The sequence below is a fragment of the Acartia tonsa genome, chromosome 9 (assembly GCF_053477335.1).
Source record: "Acartia tonsa isolate MP-2025a chromosome 9, ASM5347733v1, whole genome shotgun sequence".
In the NCBI taxonomy this organism is placed as follows: domain Eukaryota; kingdom Metazoa; phylum Arthropoda; class Copepoda; order Calanoida; family Acartiidae; genus Acartia; species Acartia tonsa.
In genome coordinates, this window is record NC_137268.1 from 44,783,170 (window position 1) to 44,811,009 (window position 27,840).

Here is a 27,840-nt window from a genome sequence, read left to right on the forward strand (position 1 = left end):
ATCTATCTATTAATATACCTATGATTATGATAATACACACTGTCGTCCAAATCATCCATATTCTGCATTCCTCCCTCTTCTTGAGTTTGTGTCTGCGGAATTTCACGTCTAAAATAAAATTCATCATTAATATCATGTTAAAAATAAAAAGTTGAAGGTTTTATTTAAATAGCCGCCATTTTAAAATAGTCTTATATTTTAGAACCATTCAATCAAAATTCAAGAAAAGTTTTTGAGGAAACAAATAAAATAAATTATTATGAAACATAATAAAATAAAAATGAAATTTGATCCTAAATATAAAATAAATTTGGCTTTGCTAATAACCTAATTTTATTTGTTCAATATTCATTATTTTTTTTTAAAAATATTCACAAAACAAAACCTTTCAATTTAAATTAAATTCTACAGAAGTACTTTTAATTAATTTCTAATTTTCAAATGCGATTTTACTGGATTAAAAATTTAATCAATGGTAAAAGGTTTTCAAATATATGAATTAAACTAATGCTAGGTAATTTGTTTATTCTTTTCATGTGAAATTCATTAACAAAACAAGAATTATAAAAAAAAATTACCACATAAATAACATAGAAACCAGAGGTGAATTCTTTAAAAAACTTTTGCCTCACTAAAATCAGTTTGCCCCACTAAAATTTTAGTGAGGCAAAATTATCCCCTCTAAATTTTTAGCGAGCCTCACTGATTTTAGTGGGGCAAACTGATTTTAATGAGGCAAATAATTTTTAAGAATTCACCTCTGTAAGTTATGAGATAACAGCCTATCTAACTATTTATCTATCTATACATCACTTTAATAAAAAAGAGGATAAAACAATCTTTCTATCTATCTATTTCTCTATCACCTGAATAATTCATAGACCCCAGTAAGATATGAGATAACATCCAATCTATCTTATGATTATCTATCTATACATCACTTGAATAAAAGATAAAATATAACAGTCTTTCTATTTATCTAATTATCTATCTATTTATCACCTGAATAATTCATAAACCCCAGTAAGATATGAGATAACATCCAACCTATCTTATGATTATTTATCTATACATCACTTGAATAAAAGATAAAATATAACAGTCTTTCTATTTATCTAATTATCTATCTATTTATCACCTGAATAATTCATAAACCCCAGTAAGATATGAGATGACAGCCAACCTATCCACCTCTCCATCTTTATCTTGCAACTAAAAAAAAGATAATCAATAACAAGAAAATTAGTAGCGCAGCAATAACAAGCTATACACTAATAAAAAAGCTAGGTATACTTATCTAAACTTCATTAATTCCTCACTATTAGAATCAACTAACCCCTAAATTTCACTACTCTGGAAGTTCTAACTGCATGGTATTGAGTTGCTTGTACCAAGGCATTCCTTCTACTCTCACTACTAATGTTACACCTTTGATTAGGAGCAGTAAGATATGAGATGACAGCCAACCTATCCATTGTTATTAAATCAGGATTATATTTTTTACTATGGTAATCAATTCATAATTATCTAAAAATCTTAATTTGTATTACATGCTTTTTCATATATTTATTTTGATTGAACAAGATCAATTTCATACAATAGAAACGAAACAAAATATAAATTGTGATTTAAAAAGCAAATGAAAGTGCTGATAAGGTCAAAGATTTTTTTTGTCTGTGGCAAAGGATATCCAAGATATACCAATAAGGTTCTCTTATACAGTGAAGCTTCTTACAGGTCCAGGTAAGGTTAATAATTTTTGGGGGCAGGGTTTGTCCATCCTACCAAGGAAAAAATCACCCTCTATTTTTTAAAAGCGAAGCTTTTCTATAATTAGGGTCAGTCCGTCCTTCCGTACGTCCGTCCGTCCGAGATAGATAGCTTTTATTCGTTAATTTAGGCATGTTAGAATTGTCCTATCGATTTCAAACTTTACATGATGATTCCTGTAGTAGTTAGTTACGATGTAGAAAGCGTAGCAACTCTAACATCATTACCAGAATGTCCGCACGTCCACTTTTAACATGTTGATTTTTCTGCCTTTTTAACAACAAATTTTTATGTGATCTAATTATCCGTTTAATCTGATTTTTGGTATATTGATTCCTGGGACAACAAAGAACAATATTATAAGCGAAGCAACTCTATAATCAAGTCCTAAAAATGTAAGTATGTTCCATAAACATTATCCTGTATGAAGCAGTTTTTCAACAAATTTACTTACAATTTTGCTTTGACTCTTATACTTTTATTTTTTGATTATTCAGTTCAGACAATAAACAAATGTTATTGTCCGTTTGTCCTACAGTTTCAGTGCTTCGCTTTTATAGATGTTGTCATCCTTGTTTTACTGAAAAGAAAACTATTGAAATTTTTTGGGGGGTCGACTACCCTCCCCTGCACCGCCACCTTAAGTGCCCCTAGGGGCTACTTGGAGCCTAGCCGCTAGTTATGAAAAAAATAAGGAAGAGATACTGTTACAATCCCATGGAGCAAATATGATTAATATTATGCATGACCGACAACAAACAATATGCCTATAGAGTGGCAGGACTATGATAAAAACCAAAGAATATAAGATTATGTTTTAATCCAAAGAAATGCATCAAAGAAGATTACACAATAAAATCTCTTTTTGTATGAGTTAAGCTTTCTGATCCGGTCCCTATCCTGTATAACAAAGCAACATATATACTCTATATGTCTGTCTGTCTGTTTGTCTGTATATCCGCTAAGATTTCCAAAACGACTGTGAGAAAAATTCAGAAAAAATGTTGTTCTTCTGAATACATAGGTAAGTCATAGAAATTTTCGTACATTCGCTAAAATTTATCAATACAATCATAGAACTTTAAGGACCTTTAAGGAGCTTCACTTTAAAGGAGGACATATCATTTCATCATTACAGACTGACAGTTAAACACTCTATTCCTTATCAGATATAATTCATGAATAGGTATTGGTTTATATAATATCCCTGAACTATCGTTATAAATAATAAACTAAAACTTGTAAGGGGGGAGGCCAGGGTAGAAGGCTCTAATAGCAAGGGATATTGTTAATTATATTTTTCCTCGCGTATCAAGGATATGAAAACAATGATAAAAAAAGAAAGATTCATAAAAAACAAACTAAAAATGCATGCAGGCTTCAAATTTAGAAGGTCGGTCTGTCTGTATACTCTTAAAGGTTGCATTCCTTTGGCAAATATACAACCTTTACTATTCTTTCTTTTCATCTCATCTTTTTTTGTATATATGCATTCTTCAATCCTCTTTCAACCTTTCCCGTTTGTTTGACCAAACAATTTCCCCTTCTTATTTCATTATTTTTAGTTTTTACTTTTGGATAAAATTGCCCCTATATTTACCTATTGACTTAAATATTAAATAATTTTTCTTTTTAACAACATGCTAAATTATGATAGTGTGGTAATACGACAACCAGACGGACAGGCAGTTTACAGAGTTGCTACGCTGTGACTTATCATAACAAACCCTCTGCACTAATCTTATTATATCACCATTCATCTCATGACCGATGTTGACCCCGCTATCCAGCGGTCAAACTGGCCTGCCTAAATGTGGGGAGGGGCTCAAACACGCAGCTATCACGCGCCCCTCACGCGATTATACAACCGGGAGGCGCTGCCTCCCCTTTTACCACAGCTGCCCCCACAGCCTGTCTACCGCCGGGAGCTAAGCCCTTGCGTCCCACACCCCCTTCAAACCTAACCATTGTTATAATCTGTTGTATATATATAGTAAACATTCATTGTAAATATTATTCAGTTAAATATATAATTTCTGTATGACTAAATCCTGCTAGTTTGTTTTGGTAGAATAATTCAAGGCCAAGGCTCGTTGGACTCGAACTCGCAACCCTGTGAGCTGAAACGTTCGGCTTACCACAATAGTTTTGTAGAAATTAATCATATTTATTTCTCTATAAAAATCTAGATTGAAACATTATTCTTATACCCGACATATTTTGTGCAATAAATATGATACAAACTGTACTTTAAGAAGAAAGAAAAATATGTTCAGGACAAAAAATAAAAAAAAACACTCCAATTCTAAGCAGGGACCTTCAGGGAAAAGACAATGGACTAAAAATACCTTCGATCCTCTCTAGATTAAAATAATTCAAAGTTTTGACACTACTATTTCGTACAAATAGGAATAAAAGTACCCAAAGTTTAAAAGTCAACGAATTAGAGAACGTGTTTATGAAACTTGGGTATGAGTAAAATTTTACATTCAAATGTCTCCTCCCTCTGTGACTCTAATGCCAAAGGAAAACACGTAAGGTTTGCGAAAATGCAAATAATATATCTATCTATCAACAATTATAACTATCTATCAACATACCTCTGCCGCCGTAATAACTGGTTGAAGTCCCAGTTCTTGTTCTAGAATATCAAAGGCAAACTGAATGTTCTCCATGTTGGCGGTGGCATCCAAGGAGTCCCAGTGGACCAGATCTGGCCGATACCTGAAATAGTAACTTAATATATAAGGATTCATGAGAAGGTTACACAAATAGACTTATTGTTCAGTTGGGTTACAATGAATCAATGAATGTCGATAAAAGTTAAAATATTTGATAGGCATATTCCCTTAAATCTCTAAGTGGATCACAACATTCCCCACCAACCGGGGGCTCTTCAACTTTAAAAACATGATTCTAAACTACAGGGGGGCTCTTCCACCCCCTCCGTAAGAAAATCTAAATTAAGCATGAAATGCATTTGTTTGTAGTCATGTTTCAGTTTTTTTTTGTGGTCTACTTTAAGTTTAAGGTAAATTGTCCAATATTCTTCAGAAAAGAAAACTTTATCCATGTTCAACTGGAAAATAATTGAATTGTGGGAATAGTTATTTCTTTCATCGTATTATAAACGGCTTTCCGCGGATATAGAATGTACAAATATAAGATTAAAGCCATTTTTTTTAGCCCCGAGGTGCCGAAGGCACGGGCTAAAAAAGCTGGTTTTAATCTTATGATTGTACATTTTTATATTCGTAGAAAGCTGGATATAATATGATGCTAGACATAGTTTTTTTTCGTATGGATGAGAACCGGTTCCTATCCACCGGATTCGAATGAATACGAGAAATTATACTATCTTCAACTTTTCATCTATTTCTGTAAATAAGGGTTTTTTTTTAATGCAACCATCTCGTAATCAGTGAGCAAATGGCACTTAGAATTCGAATTTCGATCTAAACTTTTGCATGAGTAATCCTTGGTAGGTCTATTTTCCCTAAATCGAACAAAAAGTTGGAAAAGTAACGGCTGGCGGCTCAGCCGTTCAGCCGTTTTTTTGCCTATTTTCAGGGTAAATTCATCATCAATTACGTAGGAATCAACTATTTAAAACATATTTTTGGTTTAATTCATGTTAACTAATAGCAATATCCATTATTGAAACTTCTAGTACCAACAACTACCGTCTAGAACCGTTTGATAGCGTTTTAGAGTGGCAACAAGAATAAGGTTTCGTGAATAATTTGTACTATAGATATCCAAAAAATGGCAAAACTGCTGAGCCGTTAGCCGTTACTTTTCCAACTTTTTGTTCGATTTAGGGAAAATAGACCTACCAAGGATTACTCGTGCAAAAGTTCAGATCGAAATTCTAATTCTAAGTGCCATTTGCTCACTGATTACGAGATGGTTGCATTAAACCCCCCCCCCCCCCTTACACAAACATAGAATTATATATATAATTATAATGTAATGGGTTAAAATATCTAAATAGGTTTTGTAATAATACTTAAAGTGACTTCGTTATTTGTCTTTAAATCGAATGTTTCGTCCTAAGCCATTAATCTTTTGGAAGACTTGAAACCCGCGGCATTGGTAGAATGTCGGCTTTCTTTCGTATTCGATTCGGGACAACACTGTGTCATCCTTATACTAAAGTAACAGGATGTTTGTCTGTGTGTCTGTCTGTGTGTCTGTACCGAAGGATCTCGCTAACCGCTGAACCGATCGGGTTCTCCTTAACAGGTTAGCTTCTCATAAGTCCCGGGAAGGTTTATAACTATTTTCTTCAAAAAAAAATTTCAACCCCCCAAAATATTTTTTAAAATTTGTCTTTTAAAATCTCAAATAAGAAATTGGGTTATCAAATTCGACTCCCCCCTCCTCAAGTGCCCCTAGAGGCTTCTAGGGGGCGTAATCGCTAGTAGTTAGTTAAAATAGTAAGTATAATTCCTTGTAAGTCGCATGACTTCAATAGAAAGAGCAAGAATAATGCCTTTACCATTCAACAGTCACAGTAAAGACTTACAAAAAATGGTCGAGCAATCAACGAGTTATTGCCTCGCTTCAAACACAGTAAAGCCAAAATAGAGTTTGTGAGTGAAACAAGGACGGACTTACAGATAGACATCCACCTTAAGAAATAGTTTACCTGTGCACAACAGCGCAGAGAATAAGTCCATTTTGAAAACAAACTTTCATGTCTGGGGCCTTAAACAATCAAATGTATATTAATTAATTGAAGTGTTAATATTACCTAATTATGAATATATTTAAAATTATCTAGATTCTAGGTTGAAAAGCAAATATTTAAATCATAAAAGAAAAAAGGGAAATCTACACTAGAAAACTCAGACCTTTATCTTTAATTTCGAACTACGAATGTACCGACTCTACTTATGGAGTATCTGCAATACTATCAAGTATTACAGGAAATTCCAATTTATATGTACTTTAACTTTAACAAAGAGTTTACAAATAACATATTAGGATAATAGTTATTTCTCGCATCGTATTATTTAAACGGCTTTCCGCGGATAAAGAATGTACAATTATAAGATTAAAACTATTTTTTTAGCCCCGAGATGCCGAAGGCACCGGCTAAAAAACTGGTTTTTATCTTTTGATTGTACATTTTTATATTCGTAGAAAGCTGGATATAATACGATGCTAGACATAGTTTTTTCGTATGAATGAGAACCGGTTCCTATCCACCGTATTCGAATGAATACGAGAAAAAAGTTTTAATCGATTTAAATCTTTTGCATGATTGTTCAAATCATAACCATGAAGTGTTCATAGAAATACACAAGAAAAAATAACCTAAATTAATCGATTAAAATTGCTAAATTCATTCAGTGGCGTGCAGAAGGGAGATGTAAGGGGATACATCCACACTCCTGGGGTTATTTAAGGGGGGGTGGGTCCAAATTTTCGAGTCGGCTTTGCACAACCCAGACCTCCTGGAGGACCCTGTGCACTAGGGTGGGTCGATTTTGGAATTTCACATTAGTAGACATTGGCAAGGGTTACTGGGCCAATATAAAACCCTGTAAAACTTGAAAGAGGGTTTTTTAATCCAAAAACAACGGGCGCACGGGGGATATAAAATGTGCCCACTAAAAATTGAAATTCCTTCAAACACAGGCATGTTGCATATCAAAATGACCGCATTGAAATGCTGATTACAGATCTGAAAATCGTTTTAAAAAATATTGATTCAGTCTGAAATGATTTTCAAATAACCTTCTAAAATGAACAATTTTGACTAAATCAGCTGTTTTTAGGTACATATTGAGATCTTATTCGAACTAGGAGCAATATTTATCAAACCGGTTTTCAGATTCGCAATCAGCATTTCAATGCGGTCATTTTGATATGCAACATGCCTGTGTTTGAAGGAATTTAAATTTTTGGTTTTAGAAGGGGGTGGGTACTATTTATAACCCCCGCGCGCCGGCAGCCATAAGAGCCAAGTCACTTTTGAAACTTGAATGGGGCTTATCATACATATATATGACTCCCACCCTACTGTGCACATCAATAAATTAATTGTTTCACCCATTTGTTTAAGCTCACCTGAATATCGTAGGGCTCAATTTGTTTCTGGATCCAGGTCAAAAGATTTCCCGGGCTAACTTGGGAATTCTTGCGCTTTTTCTTCCTATAAAAAAATATTCGGTTTTGAGTAACCTCCGAATATTGTCAAATTGACAATATATTTACGTACGGTTAGACGTTCATTAAATTAAAGAATAGAGAAAGCACAATCTATTTGTATATTTAACTCTACCCACGAGGTGGAGACTCTGTGTCGACTTTCAATTAGGTCTTTAAATAACGTCGGAAATATAAACACAGCCGAGTCGCTACTAAAGAAAAGAAAACTATTTGCTATATATATTTTATGCTACTACATTTATTATTTTTAAAGAATTATTTTTTTAAATATCACATAAATATTTGTTAAAAAAGTCTATATTTTTATTCATTATTTTTAAAGAATTATTTTTTTAAATATCACATAAATATTTGTTAAAAAAGTCTAGTAAATATAATCTTCAAATCCAACTATAAAAAGATCAAAGAGTAGAAGTATCCAAATATTATAAAATTTTGTATTAATATTTGTTATCAAATCTCTATTATCCGTTATTAAAAAAGGTAAATTTAAATATTTTAAAAGCAAAATATTCATATTTTATAACTATTTTTACTTTTTAACACCATATTTTATATGTTATTAAGTTTTTACAAATATCTTTTAAGTCTTATTTGGAAAAAGAAAAAAAAAGAAAATTACAAAATCCAAAAGTAACGCACAAAAAATCATGGATTGACATACTGACAAAGTAAATTATAGAGCAAATATTCATAAAAAAAGGGAGGGAGAATAATAAGAACATACAAGAATAGAAGAAATTCACAAAGCCTTCACTTCATGTTGTTGTAGCCCTGGTTTTCTGAAGTTAGGACTTAGATGCACACAAAGCCTACATGTATACCTACCTATACTTTTATGACTTTTTGGTGGCATAACCGACGGACCGACAGACAGAGTAAGATATATTCTGGGTTCTCTATGTAAAGGAATATCTTTTTTTAAAAAATCAGCAGTCAATCTTAAATAGCAGCAGAGAAAATCCAATTTTCCAAATAGCGCTACACACAAACGAACAGACAACGTGAGTTTAAAGTAGCTTTGCTACTAAAAAACAATTATTTTTTAGAAGCATTACGTCTAAAAAAATCCAACCTGGGGGTAGAATCTTGCAGGACATTCTGAGGCTGGAGGTGGGTGGGGTTATCTGTGTCGTACAGATGGGTCACCTAAACAAAAACTGTTATGTTGGTAGGAGCAAAGTATAAATAATTTAACCAATTGAGCCAATAATATCAGAATACTCTGACAAAAGGGGGGTGGGGGTTTATTGCAACCATCTCGTAATCAGTGTATAAATGGCACTTATAATTCGATTTTTGATCTGAAATTTTGCATGAGTAATCCTTGTTATGTCTGTTTTCCCTAAATCGAACAAAAAGTTTAAAAAGTAACGGCTACCGGCTCAGCCGTTTAGCCGTTTTTGGCTATTTTTAGGGTAAATCTGTCATAAATTACGTAGGAATCAATTTTTTGAAACATATTTTTGCTTTAAATCATGTGAAATGATACAAAAAAACATTTTTAGATTTCTAGTAACAGCAACTACCGACTAGAACCGTTTGAGAACGTTTTAGAGCGAGAAAGAGTATTATGTGGAGATAAGTTTTGTGATGAATTTGCCTTCAAAATTGCCAAAAATGGCTAAACGGCTGAGCCGCCAGCCGGTAGCCTTTACTTCTTAAATTTTTTGTTCGATTTAGGGAAAATAGACCTACCAAGGATTACTCATGCAAAATTTCAGGTCGAAAATCGAATTCTAAGTGCCAGTTATACATTGATTACGAGATGGTTGCATTAACCCCCGCCCCCCCCCCCCCTTAAATTGATAAATACATTCAATCAATGGGTCCTCACCACGTACAACCCCCTGACAGGAGTCTACAACTCTCTACACCACCAAAAACAGCCAAATACCCCGCAAGGGAAATAAGAAAACAACAGTTAGGTTGGAAAAAAAAAAAACATTTTTCTTCCGAGTCATTTATCTTTCCATATAATTTGTTTATATTTTTTGGTAAATTTGGGCGATTTCTCTTTGGAGAGTGGTGGTACCTTCTCCTAAAATAGATATAAACCTTCCCAGGACATGAGAAGATACATTGTAAAGAAGATCCCTATCGGTTCAGCGGTTAGTGAGATCCTATGGTACAAATACAGATCCTGTTACTTTTATATGAGGATAATGTCACCTAAAAAAGTAACATTCAAAGAAACATAAATTTGGAATGCAAATTTGAATATATGCATTTGAATTTAAGAGTTTATATTACATTTATGTGCATTTGTTGTACCTTTATATAATTCACACGTAATGGCTTTGTAATTTAGTACGTTTTCGACGGATCATTATAATTATAATCAAAATATTAAGGGTTTAATTTGTGTATTTTAGACTAAAGAATCGTGTTTGATTTTAGTTTAATAAATAATTTCTATATTAATAAAAAAGATTAATCTTAGTTGTAACTTGCGTCAGCTAGTTGGACAATTAACGGACCCCATATAACTAAAGAAGGTATAAATGGTATCTAGTTAGAGCAAGTTAAGTATCCTTTCCTATACCAGGCAAAGTTAAAACTTCCAGATACTTGATTTTCTGCAAGCTAAACTTAAACTTAGATTTTTCCTATTTCTTTTTTTGGTCAATGTTATTTCTTTCAGCAATATTATCCCAAATCAAATTTATGATGTAATTACAATTTCGTTCCAAACACTTTATTGAAATCAATTGAAATATTGAATTGAAAATGTAATTGATTTTAAATGGAAAGGTAACTGAATACCTACCTACCAACTTATTCATTATAAAATTTACTTCTACAAAAGGCCTCATGTATGTAAAATAGTATATCTTTAGATAAATTTTAGTGTAGAACAACAGATAAAAAATGAGAAATACGCTTAGCTAGATACCAAATGAAATATCCGGCCATTTTCGATATCCGGCCGGTTACCGGATATTGAAACTATCCGGTTATCCGGCCCAATCCTAGTTGACAGCAGTATGTATATCGTACTTACTGTGATTGAAAAATAGAAAATTTTGCCAACAAGATGTAAAAAAAATAAAACCAATAATTTTGTTTTTCTATAGTTGTATATCTTTACACTAAGAACTAAATAATTAGACTTAGCTATTCATTTTTGATGATTGTACTAAATATATAAATTATAGATGTATATTTTGGTTACTAGTTTCCAATGTTAATTTAGCTTTTTATTTGATTCTCAGTGAATTAGGATAGAAGAAGGATAGCTGACAAGAACTCTAAAACGAATACCTGAAATGGAAGCACTAGTTTGAGATTGACTGTTGGATATCTGGTGGTTGGATCCAGAGAACAGGTAGCAAAATTCTTGCACGTGTTGGAGGGTGTCGTCTGACTTAAGATTCTGAAAAAGAAAACATTTCTAAGTTGTTTGAGTATATTATTGTTATTTAAGATCTTTTTATTGTGTTGGCTTTAGTGTTACATTGCGCTATGGCACAGTAAAGCAAAATGCTTCTTTTTATCAAAGGATCAGTTTTTAGAAACCTAAAAATCATATGTATCATCTTTTTCGATTTTCGGCATATTTAGAAATTAGACCAGAAAAAGGGATGAGATCATCGCTGGAGGACAAACGTTCCAAATTTGACATGATTCAAGATTACAAAATTCTCAACAAAGTTGACAAAGTAGAAGAAAATATTTGGTTCACAAGAGCAAATGTTAATTCAGAAAGAGTTACTAGACTAACTGCCAACCCACTTAACCTGAAGAAAAAACGTGTCAATACAGATGTATAAAAAAAAGTTATTGATCTTGGAACAATCTACCAGACAACGTAAAATCTGCAAGAAACCTGTACATTTTCAAGAAAGAATATGACAAACATTAAAGACTTTTAACAAAACTGTTTTTGTGATGAATATTCTATTGATTGAACTTATAACTGTGATAAAATTAACATGTTTTGATGATTCCCTAATATTCTCAATATGCTCCATTAGGGGCCCTGAGAATTATATAAACATAAACATAAACATAAACATAAACATAAACATAAACAACATATGATGCAAAGGAATGTGAGCGTCCTAATATCAGATAGAAAATTCATATGTAAGACCCGCTTTTTTAAAGAGCTTGTACCTAATACTACAATGAGTATGGCAGATGGCTTACTTTAATCTATACTAATAATTGGAATCTAGTAGTTAAATGTAGGTGATGTTAATGGCATTAGAACTGTCTACTATCAGAACTGAAAGCGTGTACATTATTAACTTCATAACTCAACTTCAGATGATGTAAAATATTTTCAATGACGAGTTGCTCTCACAAAATCTAATCAATAATAACAGCTGCGAATTTCTACCCAAAATCCACAAAGCATTCCAACAAATTAATGAATAAATTAGTTAGATAACATTAATATGCTAATGAAAGTGTTTCTGATTTTACTAACAAAGCATTATTAACATGAGGCGTAGCGGACATTTTTAACAAAACAAATTGTTCATATCAAAATAGAAATAAATGAATCGTTTTCAATGAAAAGACGCTACAATAATAAATTTAAAAGTATCCAAAGGTCGCCATTTACAACAATTTTTGGCAAACAGCTGTTTCAATCAAATTTTTACTACTGCATATTGAAACTACTTCTCATACCTACAAAATGATCGTTTCCTTTTTCAATTTTGTATTCTTTCACCCAAGTGCAGTGTAAATTTGACACAAATAGTTCAATATGCCCCCTACCCTTTCTAACTCTTATATAAGCAAGGGTAATTAATTTTATGTATAGCAGCATGTCAAAAACATGAAATAGTTAAATGCAAAACGTGAAACATTGAAAGTAATTAAACAACCATAAAGAATAGGTTATAAAAAATATCAAGGATTACAACATCCATTATCTATAATACAAAGTAGAATGATGTCTGTCCGTCCGTCTGTCTGTCTGTCCGTCCCTTAAGATCTCGGTAACCACTGAACCAATCGGATTCTACTCTTCAAGGAATATACCTACTGGTCCTGTGGTGGTTTTAGGCTATTTTCTTAGGGGGTGGGACACCCCAAACCCCCCCCCCAAAAATGAGAAAAATCACCCCTCAATTTTTAAAAAAATTATTTAAAAATTTGTGGGGGCATCTCCAGAGGTAATTATTTTTTTTCTTTAATTACCTCTTGGGGCAAAGCCCCTAGAGGCTAGGGGCGAAGCCGCTAGTCCTATAATAAAAAGTAACAAGCTTTTTTGTCTGTAGCGAAGGATCTCGCTAAGCGCTGAACCGATATGTTCTTCTTTACAGTGAAGCCTCTTATAGGCTCTTGGATGGTTTTAGGCTATTCAATTTTTCAAAAATCAGTCTGAGTATGGTTTTAGGCTATTTTTCTGCCCTTCGAATATAAAGCCCATAGATGCTAGAGGCGCAGCCGCTAGTTTAGTATAAACTAGTTTACATGTTTCCCTGTATGGCCCCGAAACCGATTAATATTCCCTGGAATAAAACCTGTTCTCGGCCATACTAAAAAATCATGTATAACTTCGTATTGAAAACAATTTTCCACGAATACTAAAATAAAAATCATAAAAATTAATAAAATTTTTGATAGCCCAGGCCTATAGTCTCTCAAGACTAACAAAATTGATTTTAATCTTATAATTTTTCATTTTAATATCCACAGGTAGCTATGATGACGATCATAATGACGATTTTCACCTAAATTAAATAATAAACCAATAATGAGAGAAAAAAACACTTGAAATTATTTAATCTTAACTAATTAGGGACAAAGCAACGACAATTTAAATTCATTTTTAAAAGCGAAGCTTTTCTATAATTAGGGTCGGTCCGTCCGTCCGTCCGAGATAGTTAGCTTTTATTCGTTAATTTAGGTATGTTAGAATTGTCCTATCGATTTCAAACTTTGCATGGTGATTCCTGTAGTAGTTCGGTACGATTTAGAAAGTGTATCAACTCTATAATCGTTACCAGAATGTCCGTACGTTCATTTTAAACATGTTGATTTTTTTTACTTTTTTAATAACAATTTTTTATGTGATAAAATCATCCGATTGATCTGATTTTTTGATTACTGATTCCTATTACAATAAGGTACAATATTATAAGCGAAGCATCTCTATAATCAAGTATTAAAAATGTCAGTATGTCAGTATGAATCAGACAGAAAAGCTTACTATGAAAAATGACTTAGTTGCGATAAAAAAAAACTTAAATGGAAAGGCATAAGAAAACAGTTTTATTTGTTAACTTAAATTATTCTTAAAAATAAAATAGTTGTAATGATTGAAAAGCATTGAATTGATAAAATAAAAAAAAATAAAAATAAGGTATTCTAAAAAGCCTTATAAGAACCTAATAATGTATCTTAATTATGCTACTGGAGCTTATCAGCGTGAAGAGGTTTGTGTTGGAACCCTTAGTGTCTGGAAAAGGGGGAAGGCAGACAACCTCAGTTTGAATTTCTACGGTGGGCGTTGATAACTTCCTTCTTACAGATTCATAAGTACAAATGAATATGTGAACCATTGAGTAGCTCCCTTGCTTAAAAATGTAACTATGTAATGCAATAATAGTTATTTCTCGTATCGTATTATAAACGGCTTTCCGCGGATATAGAATGTACAATTATAAGATTTTAAGATTTATAAGATTTAAAACTAGTTTTAATCTTATGATTGTACATTTCTATATTTGTAGAAAACTGGATATAATACGATGCTAGACATAGTTTTTTCGTATTCATGAGAACCGGTTCCTATCCACCGGATTCAAATGAATACGAGAAAACATTTTTATAAATGGTTGATGACTGCTGTAATAGTAAATGTTTGTCATCATCAGTGCATTTTATCTAACAATTGAATCAACAAAGAATTTATATCAAATTTTGGCATTTTATAACATTTTTTTCTAAGGTTATTGGTGCGAATGGATATAGATATTACTTGGATTAAACATCAGATTTTCATCAGGCTAAAATAGAAATACCCTTACCATATCCCCACTTAACCTCATCCCCTCCCCCACCTACTTAGGGCAGCTAGTGGCAGATACGGATTAAGGCAAACCAAAATATATGGAACAATTATAGTTATCTTATTTAAACCGAAAATGATTTATTTGTAATGCTTTGTTCCTTTTAATTTACCTAATCTTTCAAGGGCTATGGAAATATTTGTCCCTGTATTTTTCTGTAAAAAAAATCCCTATATATTGGTCAGGGAAACAGTGATAAGAAAATGGACGATAATTCAGCCCGCCCCTTTCAAATTTGTCAAATTCTGCCTTGGTTATTTGGCAAATATTGGTTCGAACAAAATTGCTTGGATTTATTGGGTAGAGTTCCTTCTGTGGCAAAGCTCCTTGAGGGGCGATTTTTCGTTTTTATACAGTAGCTTTTCTCCAATTTGTAGCCCCTGCGGGGAGCTCTAACCCTGTGGGGCAATCACATATCCCAATATAACCTAACCTAACCTAAAATAACCTATCAAAAGCCATTTTTAAAATAGGACGAATCGCCCCTTAAGGGGCGTTGCCACGAAAGGGATTATTTCCGATTTATTTAACCATCAATGAACTCTCCTTTCTCCCTGCATATGAATTTATAAAATATATTGATATGATAACATCTATGTACTCATTTTGAAACAAGAACAATCTATAACATTTCAGAAGAAAATCAGTTCTTAAGCAGATATTTTAAAATAAGAGATCATAAAACAATGAATATAGAATATGTGGATATTGTGACAGGGAAATTGTTGTCGTCAATTTAGGTTGCTAATATTGTCCTCAGATATTGGTCAATACGTGTTTCATGGTCAGGGGATGGGATTGGGTGAAGTCATCAGGGGGAGATCGTTATATTAACCAGCTGGGAGAAACATTTTATTAGTATATGCGAGAATCTCTAACAATATCCACGTATTTTATATCCATTCTTAGTACTCTAAATAAAGTAAATAATAGGACAATATTAACACTCCTATCCATACATCAAAATAATATTAGACTCTTTTAAAGGGGTAGTTGCATGAAGTGCATTTAAACTAGAATTTAGTAAAATGCGTATTTTTTCTGTTCAGTAGTTAAGAGTACATCTTTATGACATGATATGTATATTTGAAAGAATTTCAATTTTCTACCAGGTAGTTTTAAAATATCAAGACTTGAAAATCATATTTTTTGGATGTTTGCAACTTAAATGACTGTCCTGTTTTCACAAAAACAGCATGATTACTTTTTTAGTTGCGCCTTTTTGACTGCCATTTATTGCAATACAAATCTATTTATGTTAGATGGGTTTCCTGTAACTTATGCTTGCAATCAAACTTGTTAAATGCACTTCATGCACCTATCCCTTTTAATTTTTCAAGGTTCACTTCCCTAGGTCCCTGGCTTATGAAGAACAGTTTTTATTTGTCTGGGATAGGTTTAGTATAATCTTTAATTACCAATACATATAAGGGGGGGGGGGGGGGGGTTTAATGCAACCATCTCGTAATCAATGTATAAATGGCACTTAGAATTCGAATTTCGATATAAAATTTTGCATGAGTAATCCTTGGTAGGTCTATTTTCCCTAAATCGAACAAAAAGTTGGAAAAGTAACGGCTAACGGCTGGCAGCTCAGCCGCTTAGTAATTTTTTGGCTTTTTTCTATGGAAATAAATCACGAAACCTCTCTCCACATAATGCTCTTTTCCGATCCAAAAAGTTTTTAAACGATTCTAGCCGGTAGTTGCTGGTACTAGAAATCTAAAAAAAATATTTTTTGTATCATTTCACATGATTTAAAGCAAAAATATGTTTTAAAATGTTGATTTCTACGTAATTTTTGACAGATTTGCCATAAAAATAGCCAAAAAAACGGCTAAACGGCTGAGCCGTTAGCTGTTACTTTTTCAACTTTTTGTTCGATTTAGGGAAAATAGACCTACCAAGGATTACTCGTGCAAAATTTCAGATCGAAATTCGAATTCTAAGTGCCATTTATACATTGATTACGAGATGGTTGCATTAAACCCCCCCCCCCCTTATACAACAGTAACAGGATCACTGTCTGTTTGTCTGTGTGTAACAAAGGATTTGCTTACTGCTGAACTGACATGGTTCTTTCTTTACAGTTTAGTACTGGACAGGTTTATAGCTACTTTGGAGGGAGAGTTTAAACATCCTACCAAGAAAAATCGCCAATGGAAAATATGACCTCTCATCCCCACAAATCTTTTATTACTTTTCCTTTGATAACGAAAATTGAAAGTTGAGAGAGGGATGACTCTTAACATAAAACAGTAAAATCCACTTAGGACCTATAAAAAGCTTCCTTTGTAGCATAACTACTGTCATTGATTTAATAATCTTTTGTAATAGGTCAAATTTGAGGTGAACTCAAGAACTACTACTACAAAGCTCCTCTGAGAATTAAAATGGTTTTTAGACAGTAAATAAATGGACTAAATAAAGAATATTTATTTACAAGATATCAATTAAATAATAATAAAGTTTTTAGTATAACAGAACTAAAATCCTAACAAATTGAAGAGTATCTACGCTGTTGATAAAAATCTACATGTTTAGATTGAATTTGGTATAGTTGATGAATATAAAGATGTGTTCAAAGGGTTCTCTTAAGTGAATGTCAAGTAACATCAGGGAACAGGGGATTTCCAATGGATGATCAATTAAAGGGGGGAGGCGGATGTGCCACTTTTTGAAACCAAAACTAAAAGTCAACAAAGGAACTCAACTAAAAAAAGAGTTACAGGTCTGAGATTTTGCATGGCAGTTGCTTTATAGGGGTACAATATGGAACTGTGAAGAAACGGTAGCGCAACCGCCGAAAACCGCCGTTTCTCGCCGAAATTTTTTTTTGCAATTTCTCGGCGGTTTTCGGCGGTTGCGCCGCCGTTTCTTCACTGTTCCATATTGTAGCCCTAAAAAGCAACTGCCATGCAAAATCTCAGACCTGTAACTCTTTTTTTAGTTGAGTTCCTTTGACTTTAAGTTTTGGTTTCAAAAAGTGGCACATCCGCCTCCCCCCTTTATCCAGTACCCAATCCCAATGTAGAACATTCTGCACTTTATTTCTGCATAATCTTTAGGAGCTACAAATCAATTGTACCGCTAGTGTTACCCCCCCCCCCCCCCGGAGAAAGTTAGGTAAAACATCATCTGCGCACATAAATCCCGTTTAAGTAAATCGCTAAATCAAATATTTGTCAAAGATTAAAAACAAAAATCCTAATATGAAGCATTAATATCAAACTTGGCAAAACAATGACATCATCAAAAAAAATTTGTAACTAATGACATTGCCCCCAATAGAAGGTTTGAATTATCCCCCCCCCCCCCACACACACACACAAAATGCGAAATATTTCAAGTGAGGGGTGGGGTATCAAATAGCCTTAAACCTGCCCTAGACAGTGTTAAGCATTCATAACAAATTATGGAACAATAAAGTAAACTGATAAGACAATCGACGGTATCCTATTATAAACCCCGAACAAACATATTATGCAAATCTGAATTTTCAAAATAGCAGCTTTATTATTCATTTAGGATGATTTTACAATAAATATGAAATTTAGATGCCTCTTTTGGTTACAAAATTCCACTGTTATTTTTTAATTAATCAGCACCAATAAAGCACAAGATCTCAAAAACAGCATTTGTGGGAAATACTGGTGAACAAACATATTATGCAAATCCAAAACAAAGCAACAAAAAAAAGGTTTTTTGGTACTTTTCTCCTCTTTTAAAGATTGATAATGATAAAATAATAATTTTTTAAGGGATTTATGCATTACTTATTATGAAATATAGTATAAGGTAGAAATTAATGATTTTTCTAAATAAGAAATGCTTGAAAAAAATAAATTCGATCCCTATCACTTTAGAGGACAGCTGCTGACCCCCAGTCTTATGGATGAACCTAAATACATGTTAAAGATAAAAATTACCCTGAAAATTATACAAAAATGTTTTTTGGTGTGTTGAAAAAATCTATTTCAAAATCTTGATTTTGAGGATGATGACCTTTAAGATGCCCCTATTGGTGGTGATGGTGAGCCAAATGTTATCAAAGTGCATGTCCATGATGACAACTTATATATTAAACTATGATCCAATTTTTGTAGTTATAGCATCCTCCAGCCTAGCATTATTAAAAAGAAAAGAATTGCAATTTTATTTACTTCAATTCATAAGGTGGATACTGAAGTTTTTAGAAGATGGTTATATTTCTTGTCGGAATGCTCCATTGGAGGCTGCTATGACTACAAAAAACGGTACATAGGTTAATAGACAAGTTGTTGTAATGGGCATGTACTTAGATAACATTTGGCTCACCATCACCACCATCAGGAGCATCTGAAAGGTCATCATCCTCAAAATCAAGATTTTAAAATGAATTTTTTTAACACATAAAAAAACATTTTTGTATACTTTTCAGAGTAATTTTTATCTTTAACATGTATTTAGGTTCATCCAAAAGACTGGGGGTCAGCAACTGTCCTCTAAAGTGATAGGGATCGAATTTATTTTTTTCAATCATTTCTTATTTAGAAAAATCTTTAATTTCTACCTTATACTATATTTCATAATAATTAATGCATACATCCCTTAAAAAATTATTATTTTATCATAATAAATCTTTAAAAGAGGAGAAAAGTGCCAAAAAACCTTTTTTTTGATGCTTTGTTTTGGATTTGCATAATATGTTTGTTCACCAGTATTACCCCCAAATGCTGTTTTTGAGATCTTGTGCTTTATTGGTGCTGATTAATTAAAAAATAACAGTGGAATTTTGTAACCAAAAGAGGCATCTACATTTCATATTTATTGTAAAATCATCCTAAATGAAAAATAAAGCTGCTATTTTGAAAATTCAGATTTGCATAATATGTTTGTTCGGGGTTTATAAAGTAGTAAGCGTTTTTTGTCTGTCCCGAAGGATCTCGCTAACCGCTGAACCGATATTGTTCTCCTTTACAGTGAAGCTTCTTATAGGTCCTGGGAAGGTTTTAAACTCTTTTTGTGGAGGGTGTCTTCACTCCCTTCACCCCCAAAAATATTTTCTTTACTCTTTTGAAACTCAAATTTCAAATGGGATGAGGTCGACTTTTTCCCCTCCTACCTTAAGTGCCCCTAGAGGCTTCTAGGGGGTGAATCCGCTAGTATTAATATACATCTCTAATGATGTTAAACAAAATTACCCAATATACAGATAAAACATATTTGTTGAAAATGATAAGTTAAGAAACTAGGTACTAGTTCTAAGTAAATAAATTAAATTTTATTAAAAGTGCCCAAAGTTTTAAAGCCAAGAATAATATTAAAATAAAGGGGTTATAAAACTTTAGGTACCATTGTAATTTACACTTCAATGTGACCCCCCGGGCCCCCCCATCTCTGGAAAATATCTGTTTGAGTGTACTGTACCTGTGTATAGATTCCCTCTCTGCCAGACAGTCCAGGACAGACATCTTGCCAGAATCCAACTGTTTCATCAGCCACATGGCATCCATGGCAGAGAAAAAGCCGCGAGGACATCCGGTACCTAGAATGAATAGATATTACATTGTATTGATATCTGAGAACAGAAGTAGAAAATCTCTTTAAAATATATTTAAAAATGATTGTATGTATATAACTTTCATTTTTGTATTGTTCTTATAATTGAAAGTTTCATATTCAACAATGGCTAACATGGGAAGTATAATCCAAAGCCATAACAAAAAACTACTGGGTGAATCAAACCTACCTACAGAAAAGGGTTGCAACTGTAGGAATCCACAAGATTGCCCCCTGGATGGAAAATGCCTTACAGAAAGTTTAGTATACAAAGCCCTTGTCACAGATGAAACAAACCAAACTAAATACCAATATATAGGGCTGTCATCTGGACCTTTTAAAAACAGATACTACAAACACTTACATTCATTTAGACACAACAACAATGGTACCAAGCTTTCTGACTGCATTTCAAAGCTTAAAGAACAGAACAAGCCACACAGCCTAAAATGGTCAATAAAAGCCCTTGCAACGACTTACAACCAAAACTTCAAGAAATGCCAATTATGCCTGACAGAATGTGTTTCCATTGCCCATGCTTCAAAATCAACCACAACATCACTCAACATGAGAAATGAAGTCTTCAACCACTGCATACATCGGAAAAAGTACTTACTGGACCAAACTTAACCTTATATGGCCATATCATAGCAATTTTTTTATATATATCATGCATAATATTCATTACTACAAAGTACATATTGCCTTTTATGTGTCAAATAAGAAACATTAGTCATAGTTTAAATGCTAAAATTTAAATACCTCACCTCTTTCCCTTTTTATTATGCAAAATTACCCCCCCCCCCCTCGTTCCTTACCTCCACTGCAAGAAAAAAATCATCTTTTGGTTTTAATAAACAGTATAGAATTTATGCTCTTTAAAGCATCATGTATTTTTATTTATCTAACTGAAGATTGTTCTTGACATGAAACACTGTGTATTGGACTTATCAAATAAAAATAACATGTTTAATTAAACTGTGTTGATCACTCTATGTAAATAATAGATTAAGGAAATTATCAACTGCTATGTAAAAGTCAAATAGTTAATACTTTTATAAGTAGTAGAACCTCTAAAAGATTGTATATTTTTGATAAGAAGCCTTTTGGTAGCACTGGGACACATTTTCTGTCATTTTTAGGTTCAAATTATTGAGGACATATTTAGTTTTTACTAGAATGATATGCTTATAAATTGTGAGAAGTTAGCTACTATTACAAGATCCAGATGGCCTAATAAACTTTAGCATTTTTACATTTACGTAAATGGGCACAATATTTTAAAAATTTAAATTCTGGTTTATCATTATATAATCATCCTTTATAATAATATATAATTTCTACCTAGTTTTTAAAAATTATCTTCAACATTAGCTTAATAGTATTACTAATAACAATAAAAGGTAATCTCACTGGAGAAATAAAGGGTGTGTAAAAAATACACCTTTTTAAAGCAAATTGTGCAACTTGTGTTAATGATAGAAAAATACCATGCATATTGCACACAGTTAAAACCGCGTTACGGTGAAAAATGTGAGTATGGATGAAAAATATAACTTGCTAGTAAATCAAGAGAAGTTCAATTTGAAATTCTTTTTACGCACTTTCTAGTTGGGTTATAATTGAGCTTGAGCTGCCTCAAATAGACAAACATAATATCTCATAGTTTCATGCATGAATATATTAAGTGTGCTATTTCATAAAGCTATCCAATGCTAAATCGTATGCACATCAAGCAGATAACATTACAAGATTGCAAATTGGATATAGGAGATCTCTCCAAAATAATCCCTTTATACAGCAACGACATAGGAATAGGACAATGGATCATAAATCAACCTTCCCCTATTTCTTTAGCTTGATATTCTTCCTTTGGGCAGTAAATATTGGAGAGAAGAAATGGTTATAGATTTATTTAAGCTTAATTGCCAACCCCCCCCCCCCACCCCTTCCTCCCTGGTATCGAGATTTTTCCAAATAAGTTTAGACAAGCTTTTTCCTAGAAAACATACAAGGTTCTGAAAGATAAGAGTTCAGGTAGCTAATTTTGCACTTGATAACATGAGCATAATATCAGATCATAAGGTTGTTAGGAAAAATATTTATGACTTGGTGGGTGACTTAAATCGTAACCAAAATAGGTAGCAAATATTTTAAACAAATGCTTAAACAGCGTTGATAAATCATCTTTGAGCTAACTAACAAATTAATTGTAAAATCCTTTGTCTGACATTACTAACATTCTAAAGGCAAGGACATTTTCCATACATTTATTAATTCTGTTTAACCTAAACGAAAATATTGCGAAGATTTTTTTTTCTAAAGTTTGTAAAGGGTTCAAATTTAGTTCATGGTGTTTAGCTGACTTCATTATCTGTGGTTTTCTAAGCTTTCAGTTTTACAAAGGATTTGGTTTCAGGTTTCACTTTCACTTTATATATTTAAAACATCCACATATAATAAAAATAGGTAGGTACTTTTCCTACTGTAAGTACACTAACTTAGAGATTAAATCGGATACAGCTAAGTTATGTAAAAAAAAAAATACAGACACAGACCAACAAACATCCTACTTTATGTCAAATCCATAGAACAAAGGGGGGAGGCGGATGTGCCACTTTTTGAAACCAAAAGTAAAACGTGCATGATCACGGCCCATAAAAGAGTTACAGCTCTAAAATTCGGCACAGAAGTTGCTTTTGTAGAGAACAATATGGAACTGTGAAGAAACGGTGGCGGAACCGGAACCTATATTTTCACACTTGTAATATTTCAAATATGTCATAATTAAAAAAATGCAAGTGTAAAATCTTACAAGTGTCAAGTGAAAATATAAGGGAAATTTTTACGAAAAAAAAGTTTATCTCAGATGATTGAAAATTGTCTATTACAGTTAGGGAGTTGAATCCATTTTTATAGAAGCAGAAATATAATCTATGATTATGGTTTGGACCCTCTAAAATTGTAATCTACCTTTCCACTTTCCCCTCTCTTGGTGAAGATATCTTCAACGCCGATACGATTTTTGAAATGTAAGATTCTACTTTCCCTTCTCTTGGTGAAGATATCTTCAACGCCGATACGATTTTTGAAATGTAAGATTCCACTCTCCCCTCTCTTGGTGAAGATATCTTCAACGCCGATACGATGTTTGAAATTTAAGATTCCACTTTTGCCTCTCTTGGTGAAGATATCTTCAACAAGAGAGACAAAAGTGGAATCTTATATTTCAAAAATCGTATCGGCGTTGAAGATATCTTCAACAAGAGAGGGGAAAGTGGAAGGGTAGATTACAGTTTTAGAGGGTCCAAACCATAATCATAGATTATATTTCTGCTTCTATAAAAATGGATTCAACTCCCTAACTGTATTATGTCGAGAAGAAGGAAAAAAATATCGGCGGAAAACGGCGGTTTTCGGCGGGAGCGGCGGTTCCGCCGCAGTTTCTTCACAGTTCCATATTGTTCTCTACAAAAGCAACTGCTGTGCCGAATTTTAGAGCTGTAACTCTTTTATGGGCTGAGGTCATGCACGTTTTACTTTTGGTTTTAAAAAGTGGCACATCCGCCTCCCCCCTTTTTATTCACATTCACATACTTATAGGCCTAAATATTGATAACTAAAACGACTTTTTCAAGTCTTAAAGAGAGACAACTGTTTTCGAGGTCTTTGGCACAAAAAAAATAAAAATCTATCTACCTACGGATTATGAAAATTTTTAAAAAATAAATTGTCAAGAATTAGCAATAAATTCGCTAACTATCGAAAATGGTAATATAACCTAACAATAATAACTAAAATTAATTATCAGAGGTACTTTTTGCACCATAAACGATAAAAACTTAATTGATATTTTAGTAGAATGTTATTTAGGTTGTTCTGTATTAGAACCTTTTTTTTACAGCTTTTCCATTAAATTTTTCTGCAAATTGATTACAAAAGTAAAAATTAATTTAATCAGAATTTAATTTCTATTAATTTAAAGAACATTTTTGAATTTCTTGTAGGTTTGATAGTAAATACCTAAGAATTTAATATTTAATTTAAGATTTTATTTGTCGTTATTTTATAACAGTTCTTAATGAAAGGGACGGATAATCCGTTTTATTTTAAAATTAGACTAAAAAATTAAGAAATTTTCATAAAAAAGAGCTTGTTAAGCACTGATAACTAACCCACTTTATTTAGAAAATATTTTTTTCCCAATGCCTTATCCCTGCGTACTACCTTAACCATGCGGGGCCTTACTTGCTGCCCTAACCTTGCGAGGCTATGCAATGCATACTATTTATTAACTAACCTGACTTAAAGTAATAAAAAACAACTCCCAACCGGCCTTATATATTTGAAAATTAAATTGTGTCTAAGTGTCAAAAATATTGTTACTTGCAAAAGTACTTTAATCCGAATAAGAGAGTGAGTAAAAAAGAAATGTTTAAATGGAGAAAATTAGATTAGGAATTTAAAATTTATGACTTCCTGAATGCTTAAATCTGTCTTTAAATAGGAAAAGACACAGAGATTCTTAAATCTTGAGATATGTAATTTGCAAATTGTTATGAGCTAGCAAAATTAAGTTTCAAGTTCTTAGACACTTAAGGCTTGATTATAATAAAGAAATTATAAATATTAGAAAGCAAATTAAACTGAAAGATAGAGCCATAAAAATTGTCTAGGTATTATTTTGCAAAAAAAATCAGATAACTTCTGGAATACTTTTACATGTTCCATTTAACTACTAAAGTAAGCTTCTAATTTGAAAAAGATTAATTTGATTTAAATGGCTTATTAGGCATAAAGAAACCTTTGAGATAAGTAAAGAAAATGGAAGGATGTCTTTTATCTTTGTTACCATTTGAGACATTTGATTTTGGACAAATTCATCTTTTTAATGAAAGCTTAGTATAAGCGGAGTCCAATTAATCAGAATTATTTGTTATTTTCCCTTTCAAAAAATTACTATGTAATCTCATGTGAACAATTTTTTGAACTTCCCACCCCCCACACAAACACAAATCTTGGGGCGAAGCCACTTAGTATCATTATATAAAACATTCAACTTTTTCTTTGTTATTTTCCAGCACTTTTTCTCTTATTTCTCTTGATCAGAATAAGCTACTTTTTAAAATTATGTATCTGATTTTATTATAAATATATGAAATATGCTTAATTTTGTGAAGGTTGACAGGGATTAGATGTAACTGATCGAAATATATTCCTAATTTTGAGCTGTGTGTTTTTTAGTTGATAATCTCTTTGTGACACTAGTGCCGTGTATTGTTCTATCATTATATAATACAGTTGATATATTCTTAATGGAAAAACTACACAAATTTTGAAACCAAACTCTATTAATAGACACAATTCTTAGAGGTAAATATTATTTTTCTTTCAAACCCAAAATGATTTAAAAACAAACACGAAAAGAATGATTTTATAACCTATTCATTGATTTTTTAAAATCAAAACTTGAAGAATTATATCAATCCTAACAAATATATATATACTATACACTTTTTTTTTTTGGGGGGGGGGTTAATTCTGGAAAACTCACCTGGTTCTACTTCACAAAGATAACATAGCGATTGTTTCAAGTAAATTGGACAATTCTAAACTTAACTGACTCTTACCTGTGGGCCAGAAAGGTTCGAGGAGAGAATCACCCACCAGACACTGCAGAAGCCTATGTCCATGCCTCTCTACGACTCTAAAAAAACATTACAAGTTTATTCTATTATTTTCACTGAATTAATATTTACTGGGTATGTATTAACACAAATATTTTAAAAACTTTCTGTGAAGTTGAAAGAGTGCAGTTCCATGTTACTTCTTGTAACTCTTTTTGTTTATCATCATTAGAGTTTTAATATTAATATCATTATTTCGTCGTTTATTGTCTTATCCCTGTCTTCAGGTTACTTTATATTACTAGGTAGCCCTGCAATGTTCTGACACCGTTGGTAAAAAAAATTTCTAAGAGGATATTACCCAGAAAGGTTACTAGAGACATTTCATTATAAAATTTTGAGGCCATAATATTTTATCATCATACTTTTGTTTTATATCATTTTTAAAATATCAAATTTCAACTTTAATAGAAGTAGGGATCATGAAAAACATTTCCTTTGATGGAAAAATTCTATATCACCTTTCTCATAAAAATTTACTTTACTTATTTCAGCATGATTTTATAATAATTTTAAAGGACTTTACATTTCAATTTAAAAATAATTCTCTTAAGGATTATCTGAAAACTAACAGTATAGCTTCATTATTGGATAATTTATCTAAACGTCAATTGTGGACAGTCTTTTTTTGTACATTTATATCCTTTCAGCTTAATTTTTTTTGGTTTTTATGTGGAGATAACCTATTTTTCAATTACATTGAATGTTTGTACAGTCCTTTTAATTGTAATAAGATATACTTAACCCAATCCACTTGTGTTCGGTCCTTACATAATAGTAGATATTTAAAGAAATGTCTTCCTCTACACATTAAATTACCTAGGTATTTTTTTTTCGTGTGCAATAATCATCAAAATACAAGTTCCTTTTATATTTTGTGTTTGGTACTGTTTAATATAAAATTATCTTGATATAATATTAATTTCATGTGTACGGTCCTTTTTATGTTTAGATTAGTTGTCAAAAACATAACTTTATTCATGCACCAGTGAGAGAGTTATGAATATTCTAAATATAATTTTCAACACTCTCCTTCTGACGTTTTTAATATAAAAGAAAGAGAGAACAAAACCCATATCAAGATAAAAAAGCAGTGCAATGACAATTAAATTGTTACAATTATCACTTATTCCATTTATTTATCAATTGATTTATAATCATTACAATAACAAAGTCTTACAACCAATCTATTATTTATCTATCCATAAATAGATTTTTCTAACTATCATTTAATCTTCTATTTAATCTTTGACTTTTGATAAATCATCATATCAACCAATCTTTTATTTCCTCAATCTATCAATAAATCTCCTCATCAATCTATTAATCAATCAACCATTTAATCTTTTAAAGAGAAATTTAATTAATGTTTAAACAAATCGATTAAACTGTGCTTAATTCAATCAATGAGTCAATTAATAAGTTAATGAGTCAGTCAATCAACCAACGATTCAATCAATCAATAAGACAATCAATTAATGAGACAATCAATTAATGAGACAATCAATCAATGAGCCAATCAGTCAATGAGTCTATCAATCAACGAGCCTATCATTCAATCAATGAAACATTCAATCAATCAATGAAATATTCAATCAATCAAGGAAATATTCAATCAATCAATGAAA

The 27,840-nt window shown here is 32.1% G+C and overlaps 1 protein-coding gene across 1 annotated transcript in view; it reads right to left on the reverse strand.

The window, feature by feature from the left end:
* Positions 1-27,840, reverse strand: part of Mical (Molecule interacting with CasL) — a 237,842-nt gene that overhangs the window by 104,737 nt on the left and 105,265 nt on the right. The window contains exons 19-27 of the mRNA XM_080171110.1: positions 26,156-26,232; positions 20,394-20,511; positions 11,215-11,326; positions 9,026-9,099; positions 7,849-7,933; positions 6,422-6,480; positions 4,371-4,494; positions 1,139-1,212; positions 19-108 (exon numbers count right to left, since the gene is read on the reverse strand). Coding sequence (XP_080027236.1) covers positions 19-108; positions 1,139-1,212; positions 4,371-4,494; positions 6,422-6,480; positions 7,849-7,933; positions 9,026-9,099; positions 11,215-11,326; positions 20,394-20,511; positions 26,156-26,232 — 813 coding nt within the window. The remainder of the gene's footprint in view (positions 1-18; positions 109-1,138; positions 1,213-4,370; positions 4,495-6,421; positions 6,481-7,848; positions 7,934-9,025; positions 9,100-11,214; positions 11,327-20,393; positions 20,512-26,155; positions 26,233-27,840) is intronic.